This window comes from Anas acuta, chromosome 21 (genome assembly GCF_963932015.1).
Source record: "Anas acuta chromosome 21, bAnaAcu1.1, whole genome shotgun sequence".
Classification (NCBI taxonomy): Eukaryota; Metazoa; Chordata; class Aves; order Anseriformes; family Anatidae; genus Anas; species Anas acuta.
In genome coordinates, this window is record NC_088999.1 from 7,738,598 (window position 1) to 7,766,336 (window position 27,739).

At 56.0% G+C, this 27,739-nt stretch overlaps 1 protein-coding gene across 20 annotated transcripts in view; it reads left to right on the top strand.

Annotated features, from left to right (window-relative positions):
• MACF1 (microtubule actin crosslinking factor 1) overlaps nucleotides 1–27,739 on the top strand; it is a 134,974-nt gene that overhangs the window by 94,038 nt on the left and 13,197 nt on the right. For 17 of the 20 annotated variants that reach the window (XM_068657731.1, XM_068657733.1, XM_068657743.1 and 14 more), the window contains 28 exons: nucleotides 7,923–8,084; nucleotides 8,219–8,389; nucleotides 9,224–9,390; nucleotides 10,757–10,916; nucleotides 11,396–11,722; nucleotides 12,343–12,427; nucleotides 13,303–13,544; nucleotides 13,961–14,167; nucleotides 14,856–14,975; nucleotides 16,142–16,249; nucleotides 16,607–16,825; nucleotides 17,426–17,629; nucleotides 19,637–19,868; nucleotides 20,454–20,680; nucleotides 21,689–21,811; nucleotides 21,917–22,018; nucleotides 22,423–22,524; nucleotides 22,631–22,804; nucleotides 22,910–23,065; nucleotides 23,226–23,423; nucleotides 23,806–23,934; nucleotides 24,253–24,426; nucleotides 25,247–25,402; nucleotides 25,529–25,735; nucleotides 25,867–25,986; nucleotides 26,207–26,376; nucleotides 26,568–26,727; nucleotides 27,430–27,624. In XM_068657731.1, coding sequence (XP_068513832.1) covers nucleotides 7,923–8,084; nucleotides 8,219–8,389; nucleotides 9,224–9,390; nucleotides 10,757–10,916; nucleotides 11,396–11,722; nucleotides 12,343–12,427; nucleotides 13,303–13,544; nucleotides 13,961–14,167; nucleotides 14,856–14,975; nucleotides 16,142–16,249; nucleotides 16,607–16,825; nucleotides 17,426–17,629; nucleotides 19,637–19,868; nucleotides 20,454–20,680; nucleotides 21,689–21,811; nucleotides 21,917–22,018; nucleotides 22,423–22,524; nucleotides 22,631–22,804; nucleotides 22,910–23,065; nucleotides 23,226–23,423; nucleotides 23,806–23,934; nucleotides 24,253–24,426; nucleotides 25,247–25,402; nucleotides 25,529–25,735; nucleotides 25,867–25,986; nucleotides 26,207–26,376; nucleotides 26,568–26,727; nucleotides 27,430–27,624 — 4,797 coding nt within the window. The remainder of the gene's footprint in view (nucleotides 1–7,922; nucleotides 8,085–8,218; nucleotides 8,390–9,223; nucleotides 9,391–10,756; nucleotides 10,917–11,395; nucleotides 11,723–12,342; nucleotides 12,428–13,302; nucleotides 13,545–13,960; nucleotides 14,168–14,855; nucleotides 14,976–16,141; nucleotides 16,250–16,606; nucleotides 16,826–17,425; nucleotides 17,630–19,636; nucleotides 19,869–20,453; nucleotides 20,681–21,688; nucleotides 21,812–21,916; nucleotides 22,019–22,422; nucleotides 22,525–22,630; nucleotides 22,805–22,909; nucleotides 23,066–23,225; nucleotides 23,424–23,805; nucleotides 23,935–24,252; nucleotides 24,427–25,246; nucleotides 25,403–25,528; nucleotides 25,736–25,866; nucleotides 25,987–26,206; nucleotides 26,377–26,567; nucleotides 26,728–27,429; nucleotides 27,625–27,739) is intronic. The other 3 variants (XM_068657741.1, XM_068657742.1, XM_068657730.1) reach the window with 1 other exon arrangement.

Genomic DNA, 27,739 nt, shown 5'->3' on the forward strand with positions numbered 1-27,739 from the left:
AAAATCATATAAAATTAAATAAACCCCACCGGGCTCAGCTCCGGAGCTCGGGGAGGGGAGAAGCGGAGGGGGGGGCTGGGGAGGTTGCGGCTCCCGGGGAGGGGGCGGTGGCGCTGCCTCCCCCCGCCCCTTCCCTCCCCTCCCCTCCCCGCCCCGCCGCCCCCCGCCCGCCCCCCGCCGGAGTTGGCGGCGCGGCGGGAGCCCGGTGCTGGCAGCGAGCGGCGGCGGCGGCGGCGGGGCCGCGGCGTGCGGCGGCTCGGCTCGGCTCGGCTCGGCTCGGTTCTTTTGTTCCACCGGGTGCGCGGCGAGGAGCGGAGCAGCACCGGCAGCAGGAGCAGCAGCGGCAGCACCGGCAGAAGCAGCGGCAGCACCGGCAGCACCGGCAGGGGGGCCCCGCCGCGCCATGCAGCCCCCCGCACCGGCCCCGGGGTACCCGCGGGGGCGGCAGCGCGCCCGGCCCGGCCGCTGAAGCCGCGCACAAAAGGGCGAGAGCGAGCGGCGGGGAAGGGGAGCGCGGCCCCGGCCCCCCCCCCAACCCCCCCACGGCCCCGGCCCCCGCGCTGGCCCCGCCGCCCCCGGGCCGGCCCGAGCCCTCCCCGCCGCTCCCCCGCCATGGCCGGGCCGCCCGGCGGTGCGGAGCCCCCGCTGCCCGCCGCCGGCCGCCGCGAAAGTTAGTGCGGGCCGGGCCGGGACGAGGAGGAGGAGGAGGAGGAGGAGGAGGAAGGAGGAGGAGGAGGAGGAAGCCGCCGCCACCACCGGCCGCAGCTGCTCCCCGTCCCCCCCGCCGGCTCCCGGGAACTTGGGGGAATTCGTGGCGATCCGGCCCCTTTCCATTTTTGGATGCGTTTTCTAGCCGATTTTTTTTTTTCCTGGGGAGAAAAAAAAAAAGGAAAAGAGCAGCCCCAAGAGCAGCCCCGGCAGCCCCAAGAGCAGCCCCAGCAGCCCCAGCAGCCCGCCGCCGGAGCAGCCTGGCCGGGGAGCAGCGCCGGGGCTCGGTGGCCCCGGGCGCGAAGGCGCGGTGGGGCGAAGGGAACAACAATGCCATCATGTTTTTGAGGCAGGAAGCCTCCGAGTTTGCCCTGAATGAAGAACTTCCTGTGTTTAAACTTGCACGAATATCCGCTGACAAGCTCAGTTCAAATGAAAACACGAGAGTCGGGGGGAGAGGCTAATTCGGACCAGCTGGACTTCCACGGGACTGGAGCTGGGCAGGGAATGCGAGGAGCCGCGCGGCGCCCGGGCTGCGATACGTGAACAGCCCGGACCAGCAGCGCCTTTGTTGTTAAAGAAGGACACCCGGGATAAATTAACAGCCTCAAACTCTGCGGCTCCCTTCGCAAACGGTCACTGGGAATATTTGTCGAAGCTGCCGCCCTCGGATGGTTTTCGCTGACGGATGGCTTTTTGGGGGGGCCGGGGATGAGATGTGCTGTTCCGCTGCTCGCGCCCCGCGGTCGGGCTGCTGAGCCCCCCCAGCGCTGCGGGCAGAGCCTCCCGACCCCCTAGCACCGCTCCATCCTCCCCGGCCACCCGCCGTGGGCTTGGGACCTGCCCGAGATGTGATGCTCCCTGCGGTGCCGCGCGCAGGGTTGACGGGGCGGTTTCGTCATCCGTAAGGGCGAGAGCATGGGCAAACCACTGAGCAGGCCAGACTGTTTACGGCAGAACCGCACTTGCCTGGGGAAGGGCGAGGAGGAGGATGGCTACATAGAGGATTGCTACGTGCCCCAGCGGTCGATATACGACACGATGAGAATCAACGAGCAAATCGATCAGGGATCAAAGCTCAACCAGCTTTCAAAGAGCACCCTCGGCAAGGGGGACGGCAGCACCATTTCCAGCAACGGGACCTTGGGAGCCTCCAACGTGTTCGAGTCGAGGGCGCCGGAGGCGAAGAAGCTGGACGAGCGGGTCATCTTCGACGCGCTGAAGCTCAGCAGCGACGTCTCCAAGCCAGCGCCAGCTCCACCCCGCAGGCGGCCGAATCCCGAGCGGAAGGAGAACGTGAACCGGCGGTCGTGGAAGTCGTTCATGCCGCCCAACTTCACCGAGTTCGCAGAGAGGATGGGGGCTTCGCTGAGCGAGGTGTCAGAAGCGGGCGCCTCCAACCCTTCCCTACGGGATAAGAGGGAGTCGAGCGCTCTGCTGGCCGAGCGCTCCGGCCAGGCGGAGCACGGCGAGCCCATGTCCGAGTCTCTCACTTTGGAGCACGTCTCCAAATCATCCGGCACAGACGCAGCCATGCAGTTTGCAGCAGACGGCTACGGTGGTGCCGCGGATGAGCGCCAGCCCCTGCTGACCGCGGGCGATGGCCATGCTCGTGCCGGGGACCTGGCCAGGGCTTGCCGGCTCCCCAGTGCCACCTGGCCACGGGCCAGGAAGAATTTCATCAAGGGTAACCTCAGCGATGGGCGCCAGGAGACCCTGGAGGCCTCCGAGTCAGACTGCACGGTGGAAAATGTCAACCTCTCCCCGTGCCTGAGCGAGGAGCTGCTGGATGCGGGACTGAACATTCTCATCACCTCCAATCTCAGAGAGAAAACTGAGTCTGAGCTGAGATTTGAGGAGGACGAGCGCTGGGTAATGATGGAGGAGTGGGAGGAGGCGACGCTGTCAGAGAGAGGAAAGGCTGTGCTGGTGGCAGAGGAGAAGAAGAGCTGTTGCTTGGCAGATATTTCTGAAGAAAGGGAACAATTTGCTGCTCCCGGGGACAGCTCTGCCCCCAGCCCCGGGACCTCACAGTCCTGCAGCACCCCAGGGGGTGCCTGTGGCCCCCTCACTGGCAGCACGCGCTGCACCGAGGATGTGGCGGTGCAGTGCGAGGCCGAGGACTTGGCTGTGGCTTTGGAGCGCTCGGCCAGCCCCCCTGTGCACGAGCTGTCCGACACGGACTCGGTGCAGATGTTCCTGGAGCTGGAAGAGCAGTGCCAGGATGAGGACGAGGGCGATGGGGCCGTCCCCGTCCTGGTGGAGGTTCAGGTCTCCCCACTGGACTCAGGGGGAGCGGACCCAGATTCAGAAAAACTCCCCGGGGCAGCAGTGGAAGCGTGTGAACCTACAGCCCCCTTGGAAGTCAGCGCCTCGGACTCTGCCGTCGTGTCAGATTTGGATGACTTTGATGTCACCTGCAGCTCGCAGGTGCTGAGCACGATGGAGCCGGCGACAGAGCCCTTCTCAGAAAGGGACACCTCGGCCATCACCCCCACGGACTCAGACGGAGGGGCTTCTCCCAGCCCCCTTGCCACAGCGGGGTCGGGCTCCAGCCAGCAGCACTTACCAGCGCTGGTGGAGGATGTGCCCGACCCGCTGCTGGACCCGGAGCCCACGGACGGCTGTGGGGTGGCAGTGCTGGTGGCTGGTGGGGTGGCATCTCCCGAGATGGGTGCGTGTCCAGCCCCTGGCTTTGAGGCAGCAGGTCACCCCAGCGCTCCGGTGGGGTGGGGTGAAGATGACCAAGACTTGCTGGGACCCCCCTGTGAAGTATTGCAGCCCCCCGAGGAGACCTGTCCTGGCCGAGTGTCCCCAGCTCGGCTGTCCCCCTGCCACCCCCTGGCTCCTGACACGGTGGCAGAGGAGCCGGGGTCCCCCCTGCAGCATGACGAGGTCGGTGTTGAGGGCATGGATCCATCCGGGAGCTGTCACCTTCTGCCTGGAAGGACTGAGCTCACCACCCAGGATGTCCCCGAAATGGTTTCTGAGGACGAAACCACAGATTTGGGACCAGAGATGGATGGATCTGAGGGCCAAACCTGCCCGGCAGAAAGCGGGGATGTTTGTCACAGTCCTCTGCCACCTTCCCACACCGGCTCTGTATCAGAGCTGGAACCTGAGACTCCGATGCTGGTCCCAGTGCCTTCAGAGGGCCTCCTGTGGGACGCGGTTCCCCCGGGGCAGGCCCTGGCTCTGGAGGGGGCTGCCTGCACCCCAGGGACCCCCTGGGAGGTGGCGGTGGCGCATGGGGAGGCAGCGGCTGCCGTGCTGCAGCCAGGAGACCTGGACTTGCTGTTTGGCTGCGGCTGGGAGGAGCGGCCGGCGGCACGGGGCCGGGCCGTGGCGTGGGGCACCCCCAGCCCAACCGCCCCCGAATGGCTTCCCAGCACTGCCCTCGATGCTGGCCTGTGGGACACCGGGGGGCTTTCTGCTCTGCCTGACCCGCCGGCACCAGGGGACGAGGCTGTCCCCGAGCCCCAGGCTCTGGAGACGCCACCAGACGCTGGGGATCTCACCGTAGATGCTGAGGAACCGTGCGTTGAGTGCCCACCTGCAGGTGCCACCGCTGTGCCCATGGTGGTGGAGGAGCTTCTGGAGGCCCCGCCGCCCTTTGCTGATGTCCCCAGTGCCCCGCTGCCCCCACAAGCGGCCGACTCGCTCCTCTCTGCAGTCGGGGCTCTCGGTGGTGACCCCCCAGAGGCGGTGGTGGCCTTGCAGGATGCAGACGACTTCCCCAGCCCACCCATGCTGCCCAGCCCGGAGCAGCTCTCCGACGAACTGCCGGCTTTGGAGGACGACCCCAGCACCTGGGTGCCCTCCGCAGAGGTGGCAGCTCAGGATGCTGCCTTCACGCTGCCCGGGATGGAGGCTGCAGCCTCCTCCTGCCCTCCTGGCACCGCGGAGCCACCGGGGCTGGCGACTGGGCTTTGGCTGGGTCTGGAGGACGCCTGCTGCCCCCCGACCCCCGGAGCTGCCCTGGGGCACGGCGAGGGCATGGTGCCGGTGGGCACGCCGGGACCCCCTGCCACCGCTCTGCTCGCAGAAGGGCCTCCTGCTCCACCAGATGGATTCGTTCCAGATAATGAGGTATTTGTTACTCAGGCACTCGCAGACGGTGTTTCAGGCATAAAAATCGCTTTATTTTGTGATTGAGGGGTGGGTGTGAAATCACAGCGTGCTTGATAACTCGCTGACACGATTTGCGGGGTGCAGGCTTTGGTAATTGTCTCCTCAGCTCTTCGTCTCGAGCACGGGCTTGGAAACAGCCTTCTCCCTCCCGATTATGGCTTAAAATTGGCAGAGGAAAAGTTTTGGAGGGGGACCGTATGTTTTTATAAACAGGGGAGGCAAAAGACTTTAACTGCTTGATTATCTAAACTATTGTCTTAAACTTTCTTGGCTTTTTAAAGCGTATTATCCTCAGACATAAATTACAGACTTCTTCAGAAAAAAAAAAATTCTTGCCAGAGTGCAGCGGGGTGGTTCCCATCTTTGAAGCAGAAAGCGTGGTGGAAGACTGAATCCTGTGAAACAAATCGGGTGGGAATAGGGGGTCCTGTGCAGTGACTGCCTTCTGTAGCCCTCTGAAGGGGACGGTGCCGTGGGGGGCTCTGAGCCCATGGGGAGGGGCAGCCGAGTTCCTTCTCTGTGCTGGGGTTTGCTTTGCCCTGCCTGGAGAGACCCCAAGGGGCGCGGGTCGGTGGTGGAGTTCCCGTAAGCGAATGCTGATTTAATACCAGATTAGCAGAAATATCGCAGAGGAGACATCAGAAGTTAGTCAGCGCTGAAAATCCCGGTTCGGTAGCAATTACTCATCTCTTCTGCTGTGCCACCCATTTAAAAAATGCACACGGCTGAGCTGGAGAGGCTGCGTGTGGGCGCACCGGGCTGGGCACCCGGGGGCACCTTCGGAAGGGAAAGGAGACGTCGGAAGGGAAAGGAGACGTCGGGTTATGGCAGCATGCATGGCCCAGGCTCCCTGCTCTGCTTTCACTGCCCCCTGCGCACTGTCCCTGGTCGTTAACCCCTTCCAAATCCCCTGCTCGGTGCCATGGGGGCTGTTGGCAGCTTTGGGGTGAACCGGTCCTCACACCGAGGCGTTTCCAGCCCGGGGGGCGAGGAGCACGGGGAGCTGGGGTGCAGTCGCTGCAGAGATGGGAGAAGCAGAAAGCAGAGGGATGCTGTGGGAAGCGTTCGCAAAGCGAGGAGGAGGAGGAGGAGGAGGAGGAGGAGGAGGAGGAGGAGGAGGAGGTGTAGCAGAGCAGCTGCGCTCCTGCTCGCCAAGATGTCTGTCCAGCCGCTTCGCTCAGCGCGAGCCTCCTCGCAATTTTCCGCGCCGCGAAGGGTGCACGTTAAATATTTGCTTCATAGCTGAGTCACGCTGAGGTTAATGAACTAAATCGCTGGAATCTTTCATGAGTGAAGGAAAACAAGCATGTTCCACATACTTGCTCTTCGGGCCGTTAGCGTGTGTGATTATCTTCTTAATGGTCCTTGTGCAACCTCAGCGCTCCTGGGCTGTACTTATTCAGGTGTTGCAGGTATCCGTCACCTGATGCCAGGGCTTTCTGCTGCCCTCCCTCCCTCCCTGCCTGTTTCTGCAGTCCTGGGGTTTGTTTTCGCGGTCGGTGCTCGTGTGGAGGGCTCGGACCACGCTCAGCCGGGGCTCGCGCTGTGCTGTAGTCAAACGTTTGCATGCCAGACTTATCAGCCTGGTCCTTTCGGGGGTTTGGCTGCTCTCACAGCCAGCTCCATGTATAAACAGTAACAGGAGAAGTAGCTGGGGAATTGGTGATTTCATGTCACCATTTACTTCGTATAACCGTAGCATAATTCTCCCTGAGCAAACAGCTCTGGACAATGTCTTCCAGCACACCCTTCAGTCCGTGCCCTGCGGTGATACCTCCCTGCTCTCGAGCTGCTGTGCTCCGACAGGAGGAAGTATCCTTCTCTTTGAAAATGGGGAGAAAAAAACAAGGCAGCCTCTCTTTTTCACGCAGATTTGGGTTTTGGTGCTTTGGCTTTTTTGCCTGCTCTGTATTCCTTCAGAGGTAAAGCGATTACCTGGTACGGAGAACCGTGCCGCCCGCAACCCACTGCTGTGCTGGGAGGGGGGGGTTGCATTTTAGGCTCTGTATCCGAGGGCATTTTTAGATGCCGTCAATGTCCATATATTCTTGGGCACGAAAGGAGGAGGCACGCTTGAGAAAGCAGGCACGCGGCTGTCTGACTTCAGTTCCCAACGCTTTCCAAAAGAGAAAATGTTGCAATGGGGCCGAGCGCTCTAATCCTTCCCAGTGTGCGCCGCAGGGTGACCTGTGCTCTGTATGAGCTCGTAGTCCAAGGGCCCAGAATAAACAGAGAGCGACTCCGCTCCCTTTTTTGGGGATTGTGCTGCAGGCTGTGGGGACGCAGAAGGCTGCTCGGGACGGGGCCCGGCGGTGCCGGTGTGCCGGAGGGGGCGCGTGCTGCGAGCGCTGCCTGCTCGGCGGCTGCTTGCAGCAGATCTGGGGTTGTGATCAGGGGACTTCTCTCCTGCACGGAAACAGCAGTGGCCCTGCTGCCTCTCGTTACGATGGGGAGCTTCGTTCGCTCTCCTCCTCCTTCCCCATCAAATCTTTTTGTTTTTCAAAGCTTTTCCCCGCAGGATTCCCAGGCAGGACCGTGCCAAATATGTGGTGCGGTAAATGACTAGCACATTAATTGCCTATTGCCTTTGTCTTTCGAAACACGGCTGGCTTCTCAGTGTCTGTAATTCCGTGGTTAACAAAACTTGCATGGTGTCAGGTCTCTGTTCTCAACAGCATCGCTGTGAGAATTGCTTTGTGCTTTCCCCAGAAGCATTATTTCCCAATCGGATGACTGACCATAGCCGATGCTCCGATTTATTCCCCAATTTGCATTTTCCACCTTGTTCTGGTGCTTTGAAAAAGGAGTTTTCCCATTTAAAAGCAGGGGTGGCTGTGTATGGACCCCAAGCTGTGGGCTCCAAGCCAGCGAGTGCTGGGGCCGTTCACGTCACTGGGTCAAGGTGCCGGAGGCGTGCAGGCAAACCTGCACAGCTCCAATAAAATCAATGCACCACAACAAGCAGGAGCTGCTGCGTCTTTTCTAGAGAAGGGAGCCTGGTGTATCCATGGAATGATGGAGGGGCTGGGCGAGCAGCATGCGGGTTATAAATAGCTTTTCTCTCCCACCCTTCCCTTGCCCAGCTGTTCCAGAAGGAGCAAGTGGATCCTCTCCAGCTAAAACTGCAGCAAGTGAATGGAGTCGGTCAAGGACTCATCCAAAGCGCCGGGAAAAACTGTGATGTCCAAGGGCTGGAGCATGACATGGAAGAGATCAACACCCGCTGGAACACCCTCAACAAGAAGGTGAGAAGGCAGGCAGGGGCTGAGCCCGGTCCCACTGGGTCTGCTGGCAGGAGCGGTGCTGGGCAGGGGGCTGAGCCCCGTGCTGGGGGCTGCGGGATCGCCCTGACACCGCAGGGGGTGCGGGTGCCGTGCAGGTGGCCCAGAGGATCGCCCAGCTGCAGGAGGCCCTGCTGCGCTGCGGGAAGTTCCAGGACGCCCTGGAGCCCTTGCTGAGCTGGCTGGCAGACACCGAGGAGCTCATCTCCAACCAGAAACCTCCCTCTGCCGAGTACAAGGTGGTGAAAGCCCAGATCCAGGAGCAGAAGGTGAGCGAGCACGGCGTGGTGGTCAGGCTGGTGTGCAGGGAGGGGGAGCTCTGGAGAACCAGATTATTTTGGGGGTCCAAAACCAGCTTGGGTGTAGCTGGGACCTACGCAGGTCTGCTGCTTGCTCAGTGGCTCTCCTGCTGGTTCCCCACACCTTGCTGTGGGAAGCAGGCAGCTCGTTTGCCCACACGTGCTGTCTGCATGGTCTAAGTCTCCGGCGTGACTTTATTGTCACACTGCCTCTTGAGGTTTGCTGCTGGTTTTGCTGGTTGGCCACGTTTTTCCAGCCCTGGATTCGGTTTTGTTTGTGCTGATAATTCTGCTGTGTCAGGAGCAAGCTGGTGTTGTAGTTACTGGTTTGGGGATTTGAACAAAACGAGTGTACAGAGTAAGCCAAGCCGAGGCGCAGCAGTGTTTGCAGAGATAACAAGCCTGGGTCGCAGCCTGCGTGCGGATGAAAGTTCAAGTGCGGTCGTGGCAAAACGTCTTAAAAGTGAATTCTTACTGAGGTTTGGTCCATTGTGTTGAGATTTTGAAGAGGAAATTTAAGGGAAAGTTAAAAGCTTGATCTCAGTAGGTTTGGGGGAAGGATGGGGAAGCCTCTGGGAAGTCCTCTGGCTCTGAAACCAGTTCAAAAGTGAAACCAGTCTCTTTTGAACTGGTTTTGATGGTGGAGGCAGAAGGCAGTGGTTATCCCACTTGGCTGGCCTTGGTCTCAGCCCAGTGCTTATCAATGGTTTTCAGACGGGGAAATCTGATCCCTGAGGAATGCAGGAGGTTCTGCTGACCCATCTGGTAACTTCTGTCCCCTTTCTCTCGTTTCTGCTGCTAAAGCTGCTCCAGCGGCTTCTGGACGATCGCAAAGCCACCGTTGAGATGATCCAAGCCGAGGGTGGGAGGATCGCGCAGTCGGCCGAGCCAGCAGACAGGGAGAAGATCGTCTGCCAGCTGGAGAGCCTGGAGAGCAGATGGGCAGGGCTGCTCCGCAGGGCGGCCGCCAGGTGAGAGCCGCAGGGAGCGGGACCGTGCTGCCCCTTGGCTCGGAGCCGGGAGCTTTCTCTGAGCCTTTTTTCCTCTCTGTGCTCTGCCCCTTGCTCCGTCTGCACGCCGGGTGAGCTCCTTCAGGCCTCTTCCTGAAGCCAGGGGCATGCTGGAGGCAAGAGCTCTGCTGCTCTTCTGCATTCCTGCCTCGATCCCTCGTGGGCAGCTCTGGTAGCCCAGAGAAGCAAAGAGTTTTGTTTGCTTTACAGCCCTCAGAGGCTCTGTTACGCTGGCCAAAAGCATGGGGTAGGCTTATCTTGTAATTCATGGCGCCCCAGAGCTTTACGGGGTTTGGCCACTTGCGTGTCCCCTCTGTGACAATGGTACTGTGACAATGGTACTGCTTTTATTGTTCTCGGGCTTGTTTTGCTCGATGGCTGGGCTGGCCTCTGGCTGGAGCTGGAGCTTTTGTTCCTTGCACGCACTGGTCAGCGGGGCCAGAGGCCATGCAGGCAGCCGCAGGTGGTGGTTCCCTGCTCAGCCCTGGCGGCCGCTCCGCCTGCATGGGCAACAGCACGTGGAGAGCTGGCGGGGAGCTCTGCGCAGATACATCCTGGAAACCACAGCTGGAAAACATGAGAAATCAAAGCCTGTTTGGGAGGCGAAGGAGATAGCGGTGGTTTACAATGGCAGGGAAGAGCTCAGATTAAACAAATTCCCTGCAGGGGATGGATGTTATTTTTATTCCTTTAAGCTTTAGCATCTAGCTTTAGCAGCAACATCCTGTTGACACCTTTCTGCTGCCTGAATCTCATTTGCAAGCTTCTTGTTGCTACATCAGCTAATATGTCAGGTTACCCAGTCACTTCTCAGGGACGAATTTGACCTCCCGGTGCTTGAAATGGCTGCAGCCTGGATGGACCAGCCGGCCGGCGCTGTGCCGCTGCCAGGCTCTTTGAACACCAAGAGCTCAGCTACGAGCTGGCCCACATTGAAGGCTCTGCGAGGTGGGGATATTAACGGCAGAAAAGCAGCACAAAGGGAGCCTTTCTGCCGCCTTCACTGGAGAATGAACTGGATCCTAAAGGAACAGCTGCAGGAAGAAGCTTATTTTGCAGATTCTCCGCGCTGCTTTTTGTGTTTGCGTTGCAGCTTGCCCGACAAGGTGTCTCACCTTGCGCTGCACAGAGCTGCTTCTGTTCCTCCTTCCTGTCACGGTGCTTCCCCAAGTATTGCCACTTTGGCTGCTGATTCTGTTGAAGCCCGTTACCGCTTCCTGGTGCGGAGCCCCGTTGGCAGCGGGGCAGTGGCTGTGCTCAGAGCTGCTTCCCCGTTCCCTGTTCCAAGGGAGCTGCTCCTCAGTGTTTTGTTTCATCCCTGGTACAGGCAGAAGCAGCTGGAGGACATCCTGGTCCTGGCAAAGCAGTTCCACGAAACCACGGAGCCCGTTTCCGACTGGCTGTCGGTGACAGAGAAGAAGCTGGCCAACTCTGAGCCCATCGGTACCCAGACTGCCAAAATCCAGCAGCAGATCAGCCGGCACAAGGTAGGGACCCGTGCGTGGATGAGAGCCGCCAGCGGAGGCGGTTGGCATCAGGTCTCTCTCTGATGTTTCTGCTGTGGCAAGGTGGGTTTTGGCACAGACGGGTCTTGGTGGTGATCAGAGAGGATCAGAGGATCCTGTCCATAGGGTCAGCAGCCTATGCGGGCTGCTTTACGTGCAGAGAAGGCTGCAAACCCTAGCCCACCGATGTGGGTAACATTTAATTGATGTCAGTGCACCTCACGAGGAATGTATCTGCTTCTGGTTAGAAAAAACACTCCCATTTTCATGTTTCTGTTAAACCTTTTTTTTAGTATACTTTGCCCGTTCACGGGTGGGTTTTGCATCTCCTTCATTCCTTCAGTTGCATTCATCGTTTCTGTTCCCCCTTTGGTTGCGTTGTTTTGTTTTGTTTTATTGTTTTATCTCATCTTTTCACTCATTTTCCTTTCTGTTGTCCATTTTGTCCTCCCGCCTTCCAGGCTCTAGAGGAAGAGATAGAGAGCCAGGCGGCCGACGTGGCTCAGGCGGTCAGAGTCGGGCAGAGCCTCTCCGCCCTGAGCTGCGCCGCCGAGCAGAGGCTGCTGGCAGAGAAGCTGGACTCTCTGCAGGGCCGCTACGGCGAGGTCCGCGAGCGGTGCTGCCGGAAGGCAGCGCTGCTGGAGCAGGCCCTGTGTAACGCCAGGCTCTTTGGGGAGGAGGAGGTGGAAGTGCTCAACTGGCTGGCTGAGGTCGAGGACAAGCTCGGCTCGGTATCCGTAAAGGATTACAAACGGGACGTCCTGCAGAAGCAGCATGCTGACCAGCTGGTATTTTCCATTTTCTTCCACGTTTATGTTATTTATTTCATTGCGTTTATTTGCTTTATTTTTCCATTTGTTTCTGGTCTGACTTTAATTTTAACCAGCAGCAGAACAAGCTTTGACTGTTGTAGGCTTGGAGAAGCGTAAAGAGATTTCATGTGCTAAAAACAATAATTGAAGCCCCAAAAAACGGGTTTCCCAGGGGAAACTTCAAATGATTCATTTGCTTTGTGAACAATGTCTGAGCGAGCTTGGCCACCCTGTGCCTTTAGAAAGCTCTTTGCCGTTTCCAAGAATGTGAATTTGAAAAGCCCGGTGGGTTTCCCAAGCTAGGCTGGCCACCGAGGAAGCAGTCTGCTTCCGCTCCGTGGGGGCTGTGAAAGCTCTTTTCAAGAGTAAGTTCTTCAGTTCTAGGGTTTGGGGTGGGTTTTGCTCTAAGATTGGTCCCAGAAGGCCCAGTAAGTCCCACAGCAGGAGGATGTTGACTGGACTGGAGTCAGATCTGTTGTCCACCCCTGCTGTGCCAGCAGGTCCTGCTCTCCTAGCATCTGTCGGGTGCTGGCCAGCAGGACGCAGAGATGACCGTGCAAAAGGTTAACTCCACTCCACTTTGCCTTTCTGTCCAGGCCCTGAACGAGGAGATTGTGAACAGGAAGAAGAACGTGGACCAGGCCATTAGAAATGGGCAGGCTCTTCTCAAGCAAACCACAGGTAAGGCAGGAGCTGGGCGTGCTGGGCAGGCTCTTATGGGGTCTGGGAAGCGCTCCCCACTGGGAGGTCTGTGCAGAGGAGGCTGCCGTCCCTCAGAGCTGCTAGGAAATTCCCCAAGTAGCTGTTGTACAGCCAGACCTGGATGCCAAGCCACATGTGCTCCGGCTTAGTAAATCCCAAATACCAACCCCCAGCCCTGAGAGTGGCCATTCCAACCGGCTGCTCGGCGGTTCTCAGCACGGAGCGGCCCTGTAACACTAGGCAGGGTTTTCTCCTTGCATCCAGCTGCTAAATCACATGGAAAGAGGTTAAAAATACACCCAACCCTTTCCTAATATTGCTTTCCCATACTGAGCAGTTGTTGCTGTTGCCACGTGGGTGTGAGTTTGTGTTTATGAGTGGGAAGAGAGGTCGGGGCAATGCATTTCCTTCAGATGTGGTCTGCTCTGAGCAGATGTGCAGACCTCTGTCCTTGTGGGAGCCCTGGAGCAGGAAGAGGAATTACAAAGAATTTGGCTCGCAATCTCCTGTCCCCTCGGAAATAGCAGTAGAGAGTGAATTGGACTTTTTGTGGAGCTGTGACATATTAGCTGAGAGCTGAGTTCTGGTGGCTCTGGGGCTTGTGGCAAAGAGAGGCTTCACAGCACATTTCCTTCCTATTATAGGCAGGAGGTGGCCGTTACACTGGCTGGCAGAAAATGTCAGCTCTGAGAGTAGCTTCCTGGCTGTAAAAATAGGCTGCTAAGCTTCACGGCCGTGCAGAAAAGTGAGACTCACAGTAGCTACTTACAATGGGGGACCGGGCAGCTGGCTGCTCACACCCCCTTGCAGCCCCCTGTGCCCGGCGTCACTCGGCCCCTCTTGCTGTCCCGCAGGGGAGGAGGTGTTGCTCATCCAAGAGAAGCTGGATGGAATTAAGACCCGCTACTCCGACATCACCGCCACCAGCTCCAAGGCGCTGCGCACGCTGGAGCAGGCTCGCCAGCTGGCCACCAAGTTCCAGTCCACGCACGAGGAGCTCAACTCCTGGATGAGCAAAGTGGAGGAAGAGCTGGCGTCCAGCGGGGGACAGTCCCCGGCCGGCGAGCAGATCCCACAGTTCCAGCAGAGGCAGAAGGTGGGGAGCAGTGACAGAATGCAGGGGACGGGGACACGAGGGCTGTGTGGGAGGAGAGCTGGCGAGGTTTGCTCGGTGCCTGGGCAGGGAGCGTGGGGTAGGTGGTCTGGGAGCCTGTTAGGTGGGGATGGGAGCAAGGGAACCCCTTGCTCCCTGGTGCAGAGCTGGTGGCTGCTGAGTCTCTGTGTTTGTGGGGAAGCCGCCCTCCTCCTCTGCCTCCTCGGCACTCACACATCTGGTGAGCAGCCCAGGTTGTGCACGTGCTGGCTCTGAGAACAGCTGGGCTGGAGAGCTCGTGCCAGCAGGGAGAAAGGGAGGAACCCGGTCACAAAACCGCCCCAAACCCAGCGGCCAGGTCTGCCCGGGTGGCTGGCACCGCCACCAGAAGGACATGTGTCTGTGTGTGCCTTCCCCAGGAGCTGAAGAAGGAGGTGATGGAGCAGCGGCTCGTTCTGGACACGGTGAACGAGGTGAGCCGAGCACTGCTGGAGCTGGTGCCCTGGCGAGCCCGCGAGGGGCTGGATAAGCTCGTCTCAGACACCAACGAGCGCTACAAGCTGGTCAGCGACACCATCAAGCAGCGGGTGGAGGAGATAGATGCTGCGATTCAGAGGTCTCAGCAGGTAATTTGATGAACTCCAGGGCCTCCAGGAGGGTTTCTGGGATGAGTGGGAGCGGGAGGGGCTGCACACTGCTGGACAGGATGGGGTTATTCGGGGTAGCAGCCTTCTCAGAAGTGTTCGTTCTGGATGGAGTGGAGGCTGTGGAGTGCCACGAATAGCTGCCTGTGCTGGCTTTGAGCACTGCCTCCGCAGAACTGAACGTGCGAGCAAAATTATCCTGTAAAGTAGAGCTGTCCCTTGCCCTGCAGATGGAGGGGGTGTGGAGGAAGGTGGCAGCCTCCCTGTGCTCGCTGTGTCGGTGATGCTCTGGGCCCAAAACTGCCGCAGGAGCATCCCCGTGGGCCTGGCTGCCCTCGGCAGAGGGGAGCTCTCCTTCAGAAAGCCACGGCCCGTGCTGGCAGGCAGTCCTAAAGTCGGCAATGTGTGTGTTAGTGCACGTGGCTGTGTTAACGTGGCCTCTGTGCAGCTGTTGGCCTTCCAAGCACAGGGGCAGGGCGTGCGGGGTCACCACTTACATCTTACAGAAGGGCCCTTGTTTTTTAAATGGTTGCACCAAGGACGTAGATGTCACTGGTGCCCCAATCCATGCTCCCTGCTCCACTCTGCTCAAACCGGAGCAGAGATGGGCCCAGAGGCTGCTCTGCCCCCTGGCTTTGGCTGATGGCCACCTCCCTTCTCCCTCCACCAGTACGAGCAGGCGGCCGACGCGGAGCTGGCCTGGGTCGCTGAGACCAAGAGGAAGCTGATGGCTCTCGGTCCCATTCGGCTGGAGCAGGACCAGACGACGGCACAGCTGCAGGTGCAGAAGGTACGAGCAGGGGGCTGCCAGGAGGAGCGGGTGGGCATGGAGGTGGTGGGCAGTGGGCAGTGGGAGGGAGAGATGGGGCTGGGGCTGTCTGTCAGGGCAGCAGAGCTCTGGAGGGGCTTCTGGTCTTTGTATGGCTGAGCCCAGAGCTCCAGGAGAGGTGCAACACATGCCCTTGGCAAGTAAAAGGAAAAAGGAAGAAGGCTTTAGACAAATGAAGTGTTGGACATCTGAAGAGCCCTGAGCAGCTCAGGGTGCCAGAGAGCTGTTCACACGAGCTAAAAACGGAGCGAGCTGGGTCACTGGGGCCAGGCTGCTGCTGCTGCCCGGGCTGCCCTCGAGGGAGGTGTTCCTTCCTTCCAGGGCTCTGCCCGGCCGTGGCAGCGAGCTCTACCTGTGCCTCGCAGGCACTGCTGGCAGGAGCAGCTTGGAGAGCTGTACCTATTGATTAATGAGGGTACTTTTACATTTGCTTTCTGCTCATTGTTCCTTCCAGTGGGGGACTCCTTGTTTCACTAGCTGCAGCCAGCCATGGAACAAAGAGGAGCTCTTCTTTTTTTGCCTTTTTTTTTTTTTTTATATATCTTTGAGATGAGCTCATGCCTGAAAGAACGTGCACTTTAAATAAACGGCCCTTTTCTTCCCACACCAGCCTCGGCAATCAGAGCAGCATACATGCTTATTGGATTTTGTGCATTTAAAACACAAAAAAAAACACACACACCACATTGTTATAACGGACGGGGACTGAAGCATCGAGCATTAAGTTAAATTGAGCTCAGCCTGGCTCCCCGCTGCTTGTGGATGTTGTTAATCATGTGGACCTGGGGAATGGCGAAGTTATGGGTAGAGGCAGTTCTGGGGAGCGTGGTTTGGGGGGCTTGAAGTATTCTCTGAACTGGTCACAAACGGGTGGTGGAGCTTGTCCTGTGCAGGCCATTGAAAGAGAGGGGTTAAAGCAGATGAGCAGTGAGAAAGCAATGTGGTTATCTGCCTTCTCAGCCAGATCCTCGGTGTGCCACGGGGCGCTGGTGCTGAGTTTGGTGCAATTTCTGTAGTGCTGGGGCTGGGCAGCCTGGCGGGGCAGGAGGGCCCCTTGTGGGGCTGGGCAGGGGTGGTCGGGCTCCATTCTCATTCCTTCCCTTTCTTTGGACATTTCCTTTCCGCAGGCTTTTTCCATCGACATTATTCGGCACAAAGACTCCATGGATGAACTGTTCAGCCAGCGCAACGAGATCTTTGGGACGTGTGGGGAAGAACAAAAAGCTGTTCTCCAGGTGAGCCTGACGGATATTTAGTGCTGGGGGGAGACGGGGCGGGGGGAGAGGCGAGCACTCGGCTCTTGCACAGTCTGAAGCAGTTTAAAATTACTCCATCTTCAGGAATTCCCACCAGTGACACTTAACAGAGATCTCTTTATATTTATTAGCCTCTTTTATTGCAGTATTTTTATTGCAGTGTTTGGGGAAGGAGAATAGTGAGATTTCTCAGGCTGCTTTAATTGGAATTACAGCTTGTGCACGTGGATCGACGCCACCGAGCGCACCTCCTGCTCTTCCAGCTCACAGCATGCAGCTGGCAGCGTTCCTGTGCCCTTCCACATCCATCGCTAACTCTCTTCCCATTCCTTTCAGGAGAAAACAGAGTCCCTGGTGCAGCAGTATGAAGCCGTGAGCCAGCTCAACTCAGAGCGCTACGCTCGCCTGGAGCGTGCGCAGGTCCTGGTGAACCAGTTTTGGGAGACCTACGAGGAGCTGAACCCTTGGATCGAGGAAACGCAGGCCCTGATCTCGCAGCTGCCCCCTCCAGCCATCGACCACGAGCAGCTCAAGCAGCAGCAGGAGGACATGAGGGTAAGGCGGTGGCTGAGCCCGCAGCTCCTGCGCCAGCTCTTGCTGGGTCAGCACTTCGGGCTTGAATGCAGGTGCAGCACTTACGGGGCCAGAGTGGGCCATTTTTCTGATTTTTATTTTTATTTTTTCCCTATTCTTTTCTTTCTGGGGATCCTACCTATGTAACACAAGGGTGCCTTGGTCATGCCACTTGAGAATCGCTAGATAAGTTGAATCAATTCTTACTAAAATCCAGATGAAACCCAGGGGAGCCTGGTTGTCTCTGCATCTCATGCCTGACTTGCAGCAGGGAGAAGAGCATTGTACTTTTAGGGTAGAGAGATGCAAAGGAAGTTTTTGTTGTCATCCCCCTGGGGACCTCAGGGAGGGTCAGCAGACAGAGCTGCCTGGGGCAGCGGGAGCGGGGCGGCGTGCCACCGGTGCACACCATGGCAAGAGCCGAGCCCCACATGTTCGGCACATGCTGGGTCAAGAAATCCGTGGTGTGCGTGCACTACCAGATGCAATCGTGGTTCTTGGAGTGTTGTGTGAAATAAATAGACAGCAGCTCTCGGTAGACTTCTGAACAATTGTCTTCCCCCCGCTCATCTTATTCCCTAGCAACTGAGAGAGTCTATTGCTGAACATAAGCCTCACATTGACAAGCTGCTGAAAATCGGACCACAGCTCAAGGACCTCAACCCTGAGGAAGGAGAGATGGTGCAGAAAAAGTACTCAACAGCAGAGGCCATGTATGCCAAAATCAAGGAGGAGGTGTGTCAGCGGGCTCTTGCGCTCGATGAAGCTGTCTCGCAGTCCACTCAGGTACGCTTCTGGGGTGCCAAGCAGCCAAGTCTGCTGAGCGTTTATTGCAGTCCCCTGGGGAAGCCACGTGCTTTGAAATGCGGTTTTATTCCTATGCTAGGGTTGTAAAACCCTTTATAGGGCACAACATAGGCAGACACCTTCAGGGTAGTTTTCAGCTGACTGCTGGGCAGGGCCCCCGCTCAGCACTGACCGCAGAAAGGAGGGGAGAAGGAGCTTGAATCTTGACATGGTAAATAGAGCAATAAATTTTTACAACCTTCATAATGATGCTCATTCAAAGGGGCTGTGTTGGCATCCACCCAAGGTTGGGTGGGCCCAGAGGGCCTCCTTAAAGAGCTCGGAGAGATAAGTTTCATTTCTGATAAGCAAAGCACTGCAGTGTGTGAACAGCCGCAGGATGGTTTGTATGGGAGAGCTAATTGCCATCGCCAGGGTCCAGGCATCTCGAGAGGAGACGGATTGGTGGCTGCAGGATCAGAGATATGAAAGGAAGGGCAGAGATTGGAGGTGCTAAAGGTCATAAAGGGGTAAAGAGTTTCTGCCACACAGGTTCAGGGTTCGTGGTTCTTAGTTTTGTTTCATCTCACCCAGTGTTACTGTAGTGCAGTTGGTTTTTGTCATGTCTGGGTGTCTTTTTTTTTTAATTTTATTTTATTCCTGTATTGTTTAATCACTTCTCTTGGTTTGCACTTGTATTAACTCCAAGTTTTTCCCCCCCACACATCCCTCCCGTCTCATCTCTCACTCACATTGTGGAATGTGTTATCTGTGTGTGTTGCTGCCTGTTCCTGTCTTCCCCACGTGGTCCCATTTCATTGTTGTGTTGACTACGCCCCACCATTGCAGATTACAGAGGTAAGCCCCACCATGGTAGACGTTCATTTACACTCCTTCCTTGGGCTGAAACGATTCTGTTTTACACCCAGGCTTTTATTTCTGGTTCATGCACAGCTCAGCTGAACTTGCTTAAGAACTAACTCTGAGGGAAAACAAAGTCACGTTTCTGAGATGGCTTTTGTTGCGTTGCTGCCTGGTTTCAGCCGTGGCCAGCTTCCACTGGCAATGCTTCGTGCAAAGCAGAGGTTTTGCTTTTGAAGCGGTTTGCACTGGTGCACAGAGCTTTCTGCTCTAGCTGAACTTCCCATTTGCTCCTGCTTGTTGGCTAAGGCCGTGTGCCCATCATCAACTTTGCACCAAGATCCCATCTCGTCTCTGCTGTTAGCTGGGACTGGGCAAAAGCCAATGCTGGTATCCTGGGGGGGGCATAAGGAGCACCAGGGCTGGCAGCCTGGTGCAGCAGGGCTACCCTTGTTCTCACCAGCAGAGACGACCCGGTGTCTTTCAGGCCAAAGTTGACTTTTCTTCATTAAAAAGAAACATAAAGCCATATGTATATTCAAAAAAAAAAAATAGCAAACTGTGCTAGACCCTCTTGGCTTTCTGATTTTGCTTTTGTTGAAGCCCCCATTCCTTGGCAGCTCACTCTGCTCCTCCCTGTGCGCATGCAGCCTTCCCCCATCTCCCCCTGACCGTGCCAGGGCGGTTTTCCTGCTCTCGTTGCACCAAGCGGAGGTTTCCTCCAGCACCAAACACAGGCGCTCTTCCAGCAGCGTCTCTGCGCAGATGATAAAACAAATGGGATTTGGTTTTTGTGTCACGCTGCCCATCTGCCAGCAGCGGGGCAGCAGTCAAAACGTGAATACTACGAGGTCGAGCATCATGACAAAGCGCTGCCGTGTTTGGCTCACAGTTGCCTGTGCTGTGAGTGTGTTTGGTGACTTAGGGTTGGATTCCTTGGGGTTGGTGCAGCCCGGGGCTGTGTGCAGCAAATCAGAGCCGAGGCAGCACGAACAGGAGGCTGCAGGTGTAATTGCTGTTGCTGGCAATGTTTGTCCTCTCCGAGAGGCCGCTGGGCGCAGCGCTGAGGGCTGGTGCGCAGGCAGGGAGCGGTGCAGAGCTGTTTAATCTCATCTCACCTGCCCAAATGACCTTGCTCCTCCCCAGTTCCACGACAAGATCGAGCCGATGCTGGAGACGCTGGAGACCCTCTCCACCCGCCTGCGCATGCCGCCCCTCATTCCTGCCGAGGTCGACAAGATCCGGGAGTGCATCAGCGAGAACAAAAACGCCACCGTGGAGCTGGAGAAGCTGCAGCCCTCCTTCGAGGCTCTGAAACGCCGCGGGGAGGAGCTGATCGGCAGATCGCAGGGAACAGACAAGGACCTGGCAGCCAAAGGTATCTCGGGGTGGTATCAGCCGGAGGAGAATTGTTTCTCCTCTCTGTTTGTGACTGCTCAGGCTGAGGTTTCAGCTCAGCTGAGCTGAGCCATCACCGTGAGCTGGTCTCTTGTGGCAACTGTTGGTGGTCCCCAATGAAACGATTTGTTGGTGTTGATTCAGCTCCTAATGGAGGGAAGGAACATCCCCAGCACAAAAAGAGCTGCCAACACAATTGGCACTAATTGGCACCTTTGTTGGCAGCTCAACAGCCAGCTCATGAACTGGGTGAGCACAGACTTCACGCTAGAGGTGGCCTGAACAGAGGTTCATTGGAGGAGAGTATGTGGGCAAATTTGTCCTGAGCTTGCCTGCACATAAATAAAGGCTGAATTTCTGCAAGCCAGGGTTTCTCCTGTCCCTGAGCAGCTCTCAGAGTTAATGCTCTGACAGCCCCATCCGCCTTTAATTCCCATTTGAATATTCTGTTGGCTATTTCTAAGTGAAAAGTTTTTATAAAGTGCTTTTGAGTTGTAAAAAAGTTACCTTGGGGCAAGATAGAACAGTCTTCTCCTTGACTGACTGTTTTCTTTCCTGCTGTCAGTAATCCAGGATAAGTTGGATCAGATGGTCTTCTTCTGGGAAGATATCAAAGCCCGGGCAGAGGAACGCGAGATGAAGTTCCTTGATGTCCTGGAGCTTGCAGAGAAGTTCTGGTACGACATGGCAGCCCTCCTGACTACCATCAAAGACACCCAGGACATCGTTCATGACCTGGAGAGCCCAGGCATTGACCCGTCCATCATCAAGCAGCAGGTGGAAGCAGCAGAGGTGAGGACCGTGGGACTGTTCCTCTGTCTGGAGCTTGTTTGCACGCACCTTGTGAGATAGATTGGGATAGGTCTTAAATACGAGCATGGCCAAACGTGTCTGTAGAGCACGTTTGTAGGCAGTCAGTCAGATTATGAAACGTTTCTGTTGTAATTTGGAACTGCAGGGAAAAAACATAAGTGTATTTTACATTTACCTTCCCACCTCCACCACCCCCTGTTCCAGACGAGGAAATAATGCTTAAATCACTTTTTTTTGCTACTGTTTTAGGAAGCTTATTGAGCATGCGGTCAGAGTTGTGTGCCCACATGTTTGAGTGATGTGGAAGCTTGCACGGTTCTGCTCCCAGTCTGTGTAGAAGGCATTTCAGTGCTGTCTAGCGTGGGAAGTGTATATTTAGATTTTGGTTAGAGTGGAGATAAGTGTAAAGCTGGATGGGCTTGGATTTGTGTGTTGTTGTGTGGTTGTTTCAAGTAAATGGTGAAATCCACTTCAGGTGCTTGCATATTGACTGGGCTTGGACCTTGGGGAGATGGCGTGTTACGTTACATGTTGCTCTTTGCTAAGTTTGTCCTTTCTATTTTTGTTTTATAACCACTCTGACTTTGGTTTGCAACTTTTGAGTCTCAAAAACTAATTCCTGTATTGACAAAACATTCCTGTAAACAGTACATCTCTTGTAAACATCTCCAGAGAGGCAGTTCAGGCTCACGTCAAGCTAAATACAGAATTCCTTCTTTTAGTTCCCCCAAACCCTGCAAACAGCTGCGCTGCCATCTGGCCAGAGGTGGGAGCAGGAAGGTTGGTGGTGGCAGTGCTGGTGAGCAGGGCACCCAGCTGCTTGCTTCGTAATGCAGCCCTGGGGTCTGGCCGTGGGCTGTTGGCCAGGATGCAGGACACATCCAGCACAGAAAGGACTCTCTACGCTTTAGCCCTCCTATTTATGGGGAATTTTTGGAGGAGCATTTAATAATAAACATTTTCCTTTCACCATTATGTTGTTTGCAGACTATTAAGGAGGAAACGGATGGCTTGCATGAAGAGCTGGAGTTCATCCGACTCCTTGGAACTGACTTAATTTTTGCCTGTGGCGAAACTGAGAAACCAGAAGTGAAAAAGAGCATTGATGAGGTAGGAAAAGCAGCAGTCCCTCATTCAGATAAAATCAGGTAGGAGCAAGCAAGAGCTCAAGTGGAGGAGCCTAACAAATTCTGTGGGCAATCTTGTGTTCTGCAGATGAACAATGCGTGGGAAAATCTAAACAAAACTTGGAAGGAAAGGCTTGAAAAGCTCGAAGAAGCCATGCAGTCGGCTGTGCAGTACCAAGATACTCTTCAAGTAAGAGACAGGGCTGTTTATGTGTGGTGGGTAGACGTGGGAACATCACTGTGCATCCTCTCCCTGAAGCTGTGCTAGGCTTTGCAGTAAAGCAAGGCAGGAAAATGTCTCCTGCGTGACTGCTGACAGCCTCTGTTAGACCCCGAGCTTTCCAGCCAGCTCCAAGGAATAGCAAATGTTTGACTGCATTTGGCTTCCCAAGCCTGCCTTTGCTTCTGCACAGCAGAGCAGGATGAGCCTGGCTGCCAACACTTTCTTATAGGGCAAGCAGGGAAAGTTTGCCCCACAAGGGAAAAAGTCTGGTGGCTGCCTGGTGATGGGGGCACCTGCCCCTTTTTCCCAACTGGCTGTGGCAGAGCGTTGTTTGCCTTTCCCTTTGCTGACGGTGTCTGCTCTCCTTTCAGGCCATGTTTGACTGGCTGGATAATGCCGTGATTAAACTCTGCAACATGTCTCCTGTCGGCACTGACCTCAACACAGTCAAGGAGCAAATGAACGAGATGAAGGTACGCGGGTGGAGCCGGGCCGCTTCTCTGGTGCTTGCTTTACATCGCAGAGCTCTCGCTCGAATGATTCATTTCGTTCTGGTTTTTGTCCTGCTTGTTTTGGCAGGAGTTTAAAATGGAGGTTTACCAGCAGCAGATTGAGATGGAAAAGCTTAATCACCAAGGTGAACTGATGCTAAAAAAAGCTACAGATGAGACAGACAGAGACATCATAAAGGAGCCACTGACAGAGCTGAAACATCTCTGGGAGAATTTGGGCGAGAAGATTGCTCACAGACAGGTACAGAGGAGATCTGGACTCTTGCCAGTGCGGGGTTGAAATTCACTCGGATGCTCCCCTTCCTCCTGACTTAAACTTTCCTTTTCCTTCCCTGTCGTTGCCCAGCACAAGCTAGAAGCTGCTCTTCTGGCACTTGGGCAGTTCCAGCACGCATTAGCAGAGCTGATGGCGTGGCTGACCCACACCGAGGAGTTGCTCGATGCGCAGAAGCCCATCAATGGAGACCCAAAAGTCATCGAGGTTGAACTTGCAAAGCACCATGTGAGTAGTCTCACTCTGTGTCACTTTTTGATCCATTCCTATTACACAATTTTCTCTCATGAAGGGTTTGAGTTGGTTTGGTTCAAGTCCACAAGAGCACGCTGGAATTAACGGGGTGTTTACAGAGATGTCCAACATTTGCCCAACGTGTCTCATGTAGGTGCTGAAGAACGATGTCTTGGCCCACCAAGCAACCGTGGAGACAGTGAACAAAGCAGGCAATGAGCTCCTGGAGTCCAGCGCAGGGGACGATGCCAGCAGCCTGCGGAACCGCCTGGAGAAGCTGAACGCGTGCTGGGAGTCGGTGCTGCAGAAGACAGAGGAGAGGGAGCAGCAGCTGCAGTCCACCCTCCAGCAGGTCAGGGCACACGGCGGGTACTGGCCTGCACAGAGGGAGCTGCTTCTGGAGCAAAGGGGAGAGGGGCTGGAGACCCTGGGCTTTCAGTGCCGTGCTTTCCATCTAACTGTCCTGGAGCAGTGCAGTGCTCAGGGACAGAGATGTGCAAGCTTCACAGTGAGATTTAGAAGCAGGCAGCTTTTTGTTTGCAAAACCAACTGTGTTTTGTGTATTTGCCAGACTGACATGGTTAAGGGGGTACCTTGTGCATCCCTCTTAATGCGCTGTTCAGTCCAGCGCTGCCTCTTTATCTGGTTTTGAAGCCAGCACTGCGTTAACCCTGGCGCATGATCAATGGTGGCTGATGTCATCTGATGGTGGCCGATTATATGTTCCCGAACAGGCCCAGGGTTTCCATGGTGAGATTGAAGACTTCCTCCTGTGGCTAACGAGAATGGAGAGCCAATTGTCTGCATCGAAGCCCACGGGAGGTCTGCCAGAAACTGCCCGGGAACAGCTCAATGCCCACATGGTAATTTCTTGGGGCAGATTTTCAGCTTTCAATTCCACAAGCTTTTGTCTGTTAAATATCAGCATCAAAACTTCTCCTTTATGTGTCTGATGGGAAAGGAGATGAGAGCTTCTCTGCTCTCTTACAGATAAATTCGCACTTGATGCCTGGACAAGCATCACAGTGCTTTAAGCACCATCCTCTGCTCAAAGTGGCACGCTGCTGTCGCTGTGCTGCCTGCCCAGAACTTAATTTTCTCATCACCTTGAGTTGCAGCGAGCTGCAGCCCCTTTCTGAGCTCCTGCTTTGTCTAACGCTTCGGTGCTGCCTCGCTTGCAGGAGCTGTACGGCCAGCTGAAAGCGCAGGAGGATGTGTACAGCCAGCTGCTGGCCAAGGGGCGACTGATGCTGCTGAACCGCGACGACTCGGGCTCCGGCTCCAAGACGGAGCAGAGCGTAGCGCTGCTGGAGCAGAAGTGGTGTCTGGTCAGCACCAAGATGGAGGAGAGAAAGGTATTGTTTGTAGAGACGCCGTCTGTCCTTACCCCACAAGTTGGACCAACAGCAGGTGCCCCCTGCCTGCTGCTCTGCTCTACCCCGAGAGTGCAAGGAGACAGATAAGGCTGGAGAGGAGGGTTGTGGTTTTTTTTTTTAATAACCTCTCTTGGGTTGCACAGGTTGAATTTGTCATCCAAATGGTGCTGCCTGAGAGCTGAGCTAGTATTTATTTTTACATAGTTGTAAAATTTGGTTAAATCACACAGAAAATGAGAGTAAAATTGCATTTGGATTAGTTTCGAGGAGGGGTGGTAAGAAACCTCCTGCAGCTCTGAAAGACACACTTTGTTGGTCCTCTGCGTGAGACAGCAGGCCAAATCCTCCTCTGAGCTGCCTCCATTCTAGTGTTTTGGCCGGTGATGAGATAAAACAAGGGACGCGGTGGCCTCAGCCCAGAATAAATTTGTGGTGCTGCAGCTGTTGCCATCGAAATGTCATCCACCTCCCATTTACTGAGAGCTCTTCCCATGGTGATCCCTTTCTCGGGAAGCTGAGGGCGACGCAGCTGCTTGTGTGTCGATAATGGAGTTGTCTCCCCTTTCACGTGCGACTCTTGCCCGTGGGTTTTGAAAGAAACCAATTCTGAAGCGGCGGCTTTCATTGAAACCTCCTCGCCTTGGTAAACAAGTCGTGTTTCCTGGCCGAGTTGACAAGGTTCCCATTAGAGGCGCGTTTCAGCAGGGACACAAAGCCTGCCCTTGTCTGGGAAACCACAGATCGGGAGCTCTCGCCCTCAGTGTTGGTTTTTTCCCCCCCTCCTTCCCCACTGCTGCAGGCGAAGCTGGAGGAGGCTCTTGCCCTGGCCACGGACTTCCAGAACTCCCTGCAGGACTTCATCAACTGGCTGACGCTGGCTGAGCAGAGCCTGAACATCGTGCCCCCGCCCAGCCTCATCCTCAGCGCCGTGCTGGCCCAGATCGATGAGCACAAGGTGCGCAGGACGGCTTCACGGGGCGGTGGGAGCAACTGTGGGACCTGAACCCCCACCCAAGCACACGGTGCTTGTGGGCACGTCCGGGGCTCCTTACAGATAGGAGCACGTCTTTGCTGTTTGCAGGTGTTTGCCAACGAAGTGAACGCTCATCGGGATCGCATCATCGAGCTGGACCAAACTGGGAACCAGCTGAAGTTCCTCAGTCAAAAGCAGGACGTGGTATTGATCAAGAATCTGCTGGTGAGCGTCCAGTCCCGCTGGGAGAAGGTCGTGCAGCGCTCAGTGGAGCGGGGCCGGGCTCTCGATGACGCCAGGAAGCGAGCCAAGCAGGTGAGGAACACGGGGAGGGTGCGACAGACCCCGAGGCACGGCCAGCCCTGGGGGCAGGAGGTCCCGAGACCGGAACGGGACTGGAGGCAGCTTCAGTGTGAAGTTTCAAACTTGTTTCTGTTTCTTTGCAGTTCCACGAAGCTTGGAAGAAACTGATTGATTGGTTGGAGGATGCAGAGAATCACCTGGATTCCGAGCTGGAGATTTCCAATGATCCTGACAAAATCAAGCTCCAGCTCTCCAAACACAAGGTAAAGCTCTGATGGTGCAAGACTGGCGCTGGCCATGGGGTGGGAGGGCAATTTGTCAGGAGGGAGCGGGGCAATGTCTCTGCTCTCAGAACAGGAGAGGCATGGCCATGCTTAATGCTGCAGTGGAAAACGTACAGCCAGGGATCCACGCCAGAGCCATGTGTCTTCTTTGCGAGGTCAGCCTTTCTGAAGCAGTTTTGTTTTCTCTCCCCATTCCCAGGAGTTCCAGAAAACACTTGGTGGAAAGCAGCCTGTCTACGACACCACCATCAGGACAGGCAGAGCACTCAAAGAAAAAGCCTTGCTTCCGGATGACACTCAAAAGCTGGACAATTTACTGGGAGAAGTCCGGGATAAATGGGACACGGTGTGCGGCAAATCTGTGGAAAGGTAAATCCAGCCCCGGGGTCGTACCAGCAGGTCTTGTTTGCCAGGGGCTGGCAAAGCGGGGAGCAGCAGAAGGGAGGTTGGACCGAGAGCACGTGGTGATTTTGTGGGGTGGTCAGAGGGTGGAGAAGTTCACTGGGCAATGACAAAAGGAGATGTTCATGAAAGCTCACGGGGATATCTGTTTTTTTCAGGCAGCACAAGCTAGAAGAAGCCCTCTTGTTCTCTGGCCAGTTCATGGATGCGCTGCAGGCCTTGGTGGACTGGCTGTACAAGGTGGAGCCCCAGCTGGCTGAAGACCAGCCTGTCCACGGCGACCTGGACCTGGTCATGAACCTGATGGATGCTCACAAGGTGAGAGCTCCTCCTGCAGTTCTTCTTGGGGATGTGAGCAGAGCTCGTCTTCCCTGAGTGCCAAACAGAGGAGCCAAAGCTGGTGGCTCGCCATGGAGCTGCATCTCGCTGCATTGAGCTGGACAAGGAGGGCAAAAACAGGGTGAACAAGTGGGAAGAAACTTTTCTGTTCCTGGAAGTTTTTCAGGGCCTGGAGCTGTGTTCCTCCAAGACACTACCAGATAGATCTGTTGAGGATTCAGTTTTGAAGAGGTGGCTGAGTTTATAGTCGCTATAAACTTTGGTCTTGGCAGTTCTCTCCAGCGTGTCTCAGAAGCTGGTGCTCCCAGTTTTGGATTAGGTCACACATGAAATCTGCAGACAGGGCTTGGGCTTCTGCTCAAAGCAGCTGCTTGCACTGCAGCCTGAACCTTCTGCTCTGGGTCACGGCCACTCTGCAGGGTGCAGTGGTGGCAAGTGTGGGCTCCTGCCCTTCTCAGAGCTTTGACAGTGCTGAGTTCTCTGCACGTGTGCACTTAGGGTGAAACGTGCTCAGGTGTTGCGTGTGCCAGCCAGCTCCCAGCCTGCCTGCCATCGCACCTAGCTGGGCAGTGGGTGCAAAACCCATGCCACAAACTATTCAAGATGTGGCTCCCAGTCTTACCCTGTGTGAAACAGCTCTCTGGGATTGACCCATTTGGCTTTGGCCCTCTCTTCCTTCAGGTCTTCCAGAAGGAGCTGGGGAAGCGCACGGGGACTGTCCAGGTGCTCAAGCGCTCCGGCCGGGAGCTTATCGAGAACAGCCGGGATGACACCACCTGGGTGAAAGTGCAGCTGCAAGAGCTGAGCAACCGCTGGGACACGGTGTGCAAGCTGTCTGTGTCGAAACAAACACGCCTGGAACAGGCCTTGAAGCAGGTGAGCAAAAGGTTACCAGTGGAAATGGGTTTGGAGAGCTTTGCCCATGCCACAGGGTTGAGTCCTGGGCTGCAACACAAACACCTCCCTTGGAGGAGATGTGCTGGGCGCCTCC